Source organism: Cherax quadricarinatus, chromosome 65, assembly GCF_038502225.1.
Source record: "Cherax quadricarinatus isolate ZL_2023a chromosome 65, ASM3850222v1, whole genome shotgun sequence".
Lineage (NCBI taxonomy): Eukaryota > Metazoa > Arthropoda > Malacostraca > Decapoda > Parastacidae > Cherax > Cherax quadricarinatus.
In genome coordinates, this window is record NC_091356.1 from 12589795 (window position 1) to 12597580 (window position 7786).

The window sequence follows — 7786 nt, forward strand, 5'->3', positions numbered from 1 at the left end:
GTTAAAAATTGACCACTGTCTGGAAAATCTTCCAGCTCCTGCACCCAACATCTTGCTCCTGGGGGATTTCAACTTAAGGCACCTAAAATGGAGGAATATAGCAAATAATATTGTTGCAGTAATAACACCAGGAGGCAGCTCTGATGAAAACTCTCACTCACACGAGCTTTTAAATCTCTGCACAAAATTCAATTTAAACCAGCAAATAATAGAGCCTACTAGACTGGAGAATACACTAGACCTCATCTTCACTAACAATGATGATCTGATAAGAAATGTCACCATATCAAAAACAATATACTCAGATCACAATATAATTGAGGTTCAGACAGGTATGCGTGGAGCCCCAGACCGACATAATGAGACTAGTCACGAGCGAGCATTCACCAAATTCAACTTCAATAACAAAAACATAAAGTGGGACCAAGTAAACCAAGTCCTAACTGATATAAGCTGGGAAGATATACTAAGCAACACAGACCCCAACTTATGCCTAGAACAGATTAACTTGGTGGCACTCGATGTATGCACAAGGCTTATTCCTCTATGAAAAAGGAGGAGTAGATGTAAAATAGAAAGAGACAGGCGCTCCCTTTACAGGCGACGGAAAAAAATAACAGAGCGGCTAAAAGAGGTCAATATATCTGAAATGCGTAGGGAGACACTGGTCAGAGAAATAGCAAGCATCGAACTTAAGCTAAAGGAATCTTATAAGAGTCAAGAATCGCGGGAAGAACTAAAAGCCATAAATGAAATCGAAAGAAACCCAAAGTATTTCTTCTCCTATGCCAAATCAAAGTCGAGAACAACGTCCAGTATTGGGCCCCTACTTAAACAAGATGGGTCATACACAGATGACAGCAAGGAAATGAGTGAGCTACTCAAGTCCCAATATGACTCAGTTTTTAGCAAGCCGCTAACCAGACTGAGAGTCGAAGATCAAAATGAACTTTTTATGAGAGAGCCACAAAATTTGGTTAACACAAGCCTATCCGATGTTATCCTGACGCCAAATGACTTCGAACAGGCGATAAATGACATGCCCATGCACTCTGCCCCAGGGCCAGACTCATGGAACTCCGTGTTCATCAAGAACTGCAAGAAGCCCCTATCACGAGCCTTTTCCATCCTATGGAGAGGGAGCATGGACACGGGGGTCGTCCCACAGTTACTAAAAACAACAGACATAGCCCCACTCCACAAAGGGGGCAGTAAAGCAACAGCAAAGAACTACAGACCGATAGCACTAACATCCCATATCATAAAAATCTTTGAAAGGGTCCTAAGAAGCAAGATCACCACCCATCTAGAAACCCATCAGTTATACAACCCAGGGCAACATGGGTTTAGAACAGGTCGCTCCTGTCTGTCTCAACTATTGGATCACTACGACAAGGTCCTAAATGCACTAGAAGACAAAAAGAATGCAGATGTAATATATACAGACTTTGCAAAAGCCTTCGACAAGTGTGACCATGGCGTAATAGCGCACAAAATGCGTGCTAAAGGAATAACAGGAAAAGTCGGTCGATGGATCTATAATTTCCTCACTAACAGAACACAGAGAGTAGTCGTCAACAGAGTAAAGTCCGAGGCAGCTACGGTGAAAAGCTCTGTTCCACAAGGCACAGTACTCGCTCCCATCTTGTTCCTCATCCTCATATCTGACATAGACAAGGATGTCAGCCACAGCACCATGTCTTCCTTTGCAGATGACACCCGAATCTGCATGACAGTGTCTTCCATTGCAGACACTGCAAGGCTCCAGGCGGACATCAACCAAATCTTTCAGTGGGCTGCAGAAAACAATATGAAGTTCAACGATGAGAAATTTCAATTACTCAGATATGGTAAACACGAGGAAATTAAATCTTCATCAGAGTACAAAACAAATTTTGGCCACAAAATAGAGCGAAACACCAACGTCAAAGACCTGGGAGTGATCGTGTCGGAGGATCTCACCTTCAAGGACCATAACATTGTATCAATCGCATCTGCTAGAAAAATGACAGGATGGATAATGAGAACCTTCAAAACTAGGGAGGCCAAGCCCATGATGACACTCTTCAGGTCACTTGTTCTATCTAGGCTGGAATATTGCTGCACACTAACAGCACCTTTCAAGGCAGGTGAAATTGCTGACCTAGAAAATGTACAGAGAACCTTCACGGCGCGCATAACGGAGATAAAACACCTCAATTACTGGGAGCGCTTGAGGTTCCTGAACCTGTATTCCCTGGAACGCAGGCGGGAGAGATACATGATTATATACACCTGGAAAATCCTAGAGGGACTAGTACCGAACTTGCACACGAAAATCACTCACTACGAAAGCAAAAGACTTGGCAGACGATGCAACATCCCCCCAATGAAAAGCAGGGGTGTCACTAGCACGTTAAGAGACCATACAATAAGTGTCAGGGGCCCGAGACTGTTCAACTGCCTCCCAGCATACATAAGGGTGATTACCAACAGACCCCTGGCAGTCTTCAAGCTGGCACTGGACAAGCACCTAAAGTCGGTTCCTGACCAGCCGGGCTGTGGCTCGTACGTTGGTTTGCGTGCAGCCAGCAGCAACAGCCTGGTGGATCAGGCTCTGATCCACCAGGAGGCCTGGTCACAGACCGGGCCGCGGGGGCGTTGACCCCGGAACTCTCTCCAGGTAAACAGGATGATTTTCTTGTTATACTTCATTGTACACGACGATTTTCTTACCTTGGTGGTGCTCGTAGCTTGGGTGATAGTATCCTTGGCTGACACACTGAGGGACCATGCATCGCTCCCTGGCACGGGTGAAAAGTAGGGCATGTTTTCAATATACTTTCTGCTCCTGTTCACCTAGCAATAAGTAGGTACCTGGGTGTTAGTCGACTACTGTGGGTGGCATCCTGAGAGACAAGATTAACCTAAGTCACCTGATATACTCTCCATAACCAGGGACTTTGTATATAGTATGTAGTGACGTCAGCTATGGACTGTAATAGGTAGAAATTATTATTATTATTATTATTAATTATCATTACACAAGATTATTTTTCTGTTATTCCTCATAACACAGGACTTTTTCTCGTGTCATATATCATTACAGAAGATTGTTTTTCCTGTCACACTGCACCACAGACTCACGGAAGCTGTGTACTACTAGCCTCACCTCTCACAACTGTACCATATGGAGTTAAAACAACAGCGCTGCTGTGCCCTAAAATGGTAACATTAAAAGGGTAATAGGACTGGTATGAGGTTTATGTGAGAAGCTAAACAGTAATGTATCATGGGACATGGAAGGAGGTACAAATACCACTGGTATTCCTGTTAAGCAACAAGCTCTTGCGCACCTATATGGTGCCAGATACACTAATACGGCACCCCACTAGCATATATGATCTATTTAGTCAATATTTGGTAGCTATGTGGGTGCTTTGTGAAGTCTACCGTAGGATACACACCCTCTGACACCTCCGTCGACCCATAAATGTTGGTTTTTATTGTAAAACAAAGAGGTGGTGTGTTGCGTGCGCCAGGCTAGGAAAGGTTGAGAGGAGCGAGGGGAAGAATCGTCCCTCAGTGAGACTGAGGTAGTGTTGAGGGGAGTGACGCTGACTGCTGTCTCATCACCCAGCATGTACACATTCCCGGCTCCCTGAGGCACCAGCACTCACACATTTTTCATCTCCCCATCCCAGTGACCGGTCCTAGCTCGCAGCTGGCCAAGATGATGACAGAGGTGAGTGTGTGTGTGGGTGTTGTTCCTGCAGGATGCGCTGCATCACAAGGGCTTATCTTCCCTACTTGAACCATTGAAACAATTCTGGGGAAATCGATGGAGTTTCCCTTAAGCCCAGTCGCAGTAGATGTTAATCAAAACTACGATTTCTACCTGTTATTTTGTAATTTCTCTTAAATGTTAATTATATTTATGGAGTGGACATATTAAGTTTCGTCTAATTTTAATTACAGAGACATAATAATCGTAATATAATCGTATTTTGCGTGTCCCAAAATTCCGTTTTGATAATGCAGACATGGGAATATTGTCTAGTTAGCTGAGGTTGTCGTCAAATCACGTCTCATCAAGCATCACACATGCACAGGGAAATCTAATTTTTTTCCTGCAGCAGGAAAATGATTATGTTGTCATTAAACTTGGGCAACACGCAGTGTTCAGGCAGGAGGGAACCAGTTGTTTGTTTAGTTAAATAAACATGAGTACACCTCGCATCTCAGTGTGCCGCTACACTATCTTATATAATATATACATTGTGGGAACACCCGAAGTGCATCCATCTATTTTATATACTAAGTTCATCTTGGGAAGAAAAACTAGCTATATTTTCCTCTCATATTGCTTTACGAGTATAGCGTAGAAGCCATTCTCACACACACCATATAACGGTATGTGTCAGCTTGAGCTGGGAGACTTCAAACATTCCACTATGGGTAAGCAGCTACGGCAGCTTCAAAGACTTCCTCCCAGCAGAGCTGCAGTTACTATTACATACATGGTTATGAGAATCTCCCAGGATGGGGAACAGGTTAATGTTGTGTGCTGTGTTGGCAAGTTGAAGTCTGCGTTGATAGGTGGGGCTGGTGTTGGGGGGAAGAGAGGCACATGGTATTGATTGTCTCCACCACACCTCTCATCTCTCATTGCGTGTCTTATTGCGTGTCTCACTGTTCTTAGTGTGCTTTAGTGCTTGACTGCTTGTGATGTATGGCAATGCTGCTTGTCTGCTTGTGATGTATGGCAGTGCTGCTTGTCTGCTTGTGATGTATGGCAGTGCTTGTCTGCTTGTGTGATGTATGGCAGCGCTTGTCTGCTTGTGATGTATGGCAGTGCTTGTCTGCTTGTGTGATGTATGGCAGCGCTTGTCTGCTTGTGTGATGTATGGTAGTGCTGCTTGTCTGCTTGTGATGTATGGCAGTGCTTGTCTGCTTGTGATGTATGGCAGTGCTTGCCTGCTTGTGATGTATGGCAGTGCTGCTTGTCTGCTTGTGTGATGTATGGCAGTGCTTGTCTGCTTGTGATGTATGGCAGTGATGCTTGTCTGCTTGTGATGTATGGCAGTGCTTGTCTGCTTGTGATGTATGGCAGTGCTGCTTGTCTGCTTGTGTGATGTATGGCAGCGCTTGTCTGCTTGTGTGATGTATGGCAGCGCTTGTCTGCTTGTGATGTATGTCAGTGCTTGTCTGCTTGTGATGTATGGCAGTGATGCTTGTCTGCTTGTGATGTATGGCAGTGCTTGTCTGCTTGTGATGTATGGCAGTGCTTGTCTGCTTGTGTGATGTATGGCAGCGCTTGTCTGCTTGTGATGTATGGCAGCGCTTGTCTGCTTGTGTGATGTATGGCAGCGCTTGTCTGCTTGTGATGTATGGCAGTGCTTGTCTGCTTGTGATATATGGCAGTGCTGTTTGTCTGCTTGTGTGATGTATGGCAGCGCTTGTCTGCTTGTGATGTATGGCAGTGCTTGTCTGCTTGTGAAGTATGGCAGTGCTGCTTGTCTGCTTGTGTGATGTATGGCAGTGCTGCTTGTCTGCTTATGTAATGTATGGCAGCGCTTGTCTGCTTGTGTAATGTATGGCAGCGCTTGTCTGCTTGTGATGTATGGCAGTGCTTGTCTGCTTGTGATGTATGGCAGTGCTTGTCTGCTTGTGTGATGTATGGCAGCGCTTGTCTGCTTGTGTGATGTATGGCAGCGCTTGTCTGCTTGTGATGTTTGGCAGTGCTTGTCTGCTTATGTGATGTATGGCAGCGCTTGTCTGCTTGTGATGTATGGCAGCGCTTGTCTGCTTGTGATGCATGGCAGCGCTTGTCTGCTTGTGTGATGTATGGCAGCGCTTGTCTGCTTGTGTGATGTATGGCAGCGCTTGTCTGCTTGTGATGTATGGCAGTGCTTGTCTGCTTGTGATGTATGGCAGCGCTTGTCTGCTTGTGATGTATGGCAGCGCTTGTCTGCTTGTGTGATGTATGGCAGCGCTTGTCTGCTTGTGATGTATGGCAGCACTTGTCTGCTTGTGTGATGTATGGCAGTGCGTGTCTGCTTTTGATGTATGGCAGCGCTTGTCTGCTTGTGATGTATGGCAGCGCTTGTCTGCTTGTGTGATGTATGGCAGTGCTTGTCTGCTTGTGTGATGTATAACAGTGACTGTCTACTGTGAAGTATAACAGTGACTGTCTACTGTAAAGTAGACAGTGACTGTCTACTGTGAAATAGAACAGTGACTGTCTTTTGTAATGTATAACAGTGACTGTCTACTGTGAAGTATAATAGTGACTGTCTACTGTGAAGTATAACAGTGACTACTGTGAAGTATAACAGTGACTGTACTGTGAAGTATAACACTGATTGTCTGCTGTGATGTATAACAGTGACTGTCTACCGTGAAGTATAACAGTGACTGTCTACTGTGAAGTAGAACAGTGACTGTCTTTTGTAATGTATAACAGTGACTGTCTACTGTGAAGTAGAACAGTGACTGTCTACTTTGTATAACAGTGTATAACAGTGACTGTCTACTGTAATGTATAACAGTGACTGTCTACTGTAATGTATAACAGTGACTGTCTACTGTAATGTATAACAGTGACTGTCTACTGTAATGTATAACAGTGACTGTCTACTGTAATGTATAACAGTGACTTTCTACTGTAATGTATAACAGTGACTGTCTACTGTAATGTATAACAGTGACTGTCTGCTGTGAAGTATAACAGTGACTGTCTACTGTGAAGTATAACAGTGACTGTCTACTGTGAAGTATAACAGTGACTGTCTACTGTAAAGTATAACAGTGACTGTCTACTGTGAAATAGAACAGTGACTGTCTTTTGTAATGTATAACAGTGACTGTCTACTGTGAAGTATAATAGTGACTGTCTACTGTGAAGTATAACAGTGACTACTGTGAAGTATAACAGTGACTGTACTGTGAAGTATAACACTGATTGTCTGCTGTGATGTATAACAGTGACTGTCTACCGTGAAGTATAACAGTGACTGTCTACTGTGAAGTAGAACAGTGACTGTCTTTTGTAATGTATAACAGTGACTGTCTACTGTGAAGTAGAACAGTGACTGTCTACTGTAATGTATAACAGTGACTGTCTACTGTAATGTATAACAGTGACTGTCTACTGTAATGTATAACAGTGACTGTCTACTGTAATGTATAACAGTGACTTTCTACTGTAATGTATAACAGTGACTGTCTACTGTAATGTATAACAGTGACTCTACTGTGAAGCATAACAGTGACTGTCTACTGTGAAGTATAACACTGATTGTCTGCTGTGATGTATAACAGTGACTGTCTACTGTGAAGTATAACAGTGACTGTCTACTGTGAAGTATAACAGTGACTGTCTACTGTGAAGTAGAACAGTGACTGTCTTTTGTAATGTATAACAGTGACTGTCTACTGTAAAGTATAACAGTGACTGTCTACTGTGAAGTAGAACAGTGACTGTCTTTTGTAATGTATAACAGTGACTGTCTGCTGTGAAGTATAACAGTGACTGTCTGCTGTGAAGTATAACAGTGACTGTCTACTGTGAAGTATAACAGTGACTGTCTACTGTGAAGTATAACAGTGACTGTCTACTGTGAAGTATAACAGTGACTGTCTACTGTGAAATAGAACAGTGACTGTCTTTTGTAATGTATAACAGTGACTGTCTACTGTGAAGTATAATAGTGACTGTCTACTGTGAAGTATAACAGTGACTCTACTGTGAAGTATAACAGTGACTGTACTGTGAAGTATAACACTGATTGTCTGCTGTGATGTA

General features: G+C 43.5%; 1 protein-coding gene across 1 annotated transcript in view; it reads left to right on the forward strand.

The window, feature by feature from the left end:
* Positions 1 to 3564: 3564 nt before the first annotated feature.
* The window catches only part of Nep3 (Neprilysin 3), a 171806-nt gene continuing 167584 nt past the window's right edge, over positions 3565 to 7786 (forward strand). The window contains exon 1 of the mRNA XM_070098951.1: positions 3565 to 3724. Coding sequence (XP_069955052.1) covers positions 3713 to 3724 — 12 coding nt within the window. The 5' untranslated portion in view covers positions 3565 to 3712. The remainder of the gene's footprint in view (positions 3725 to 7786) is intronic.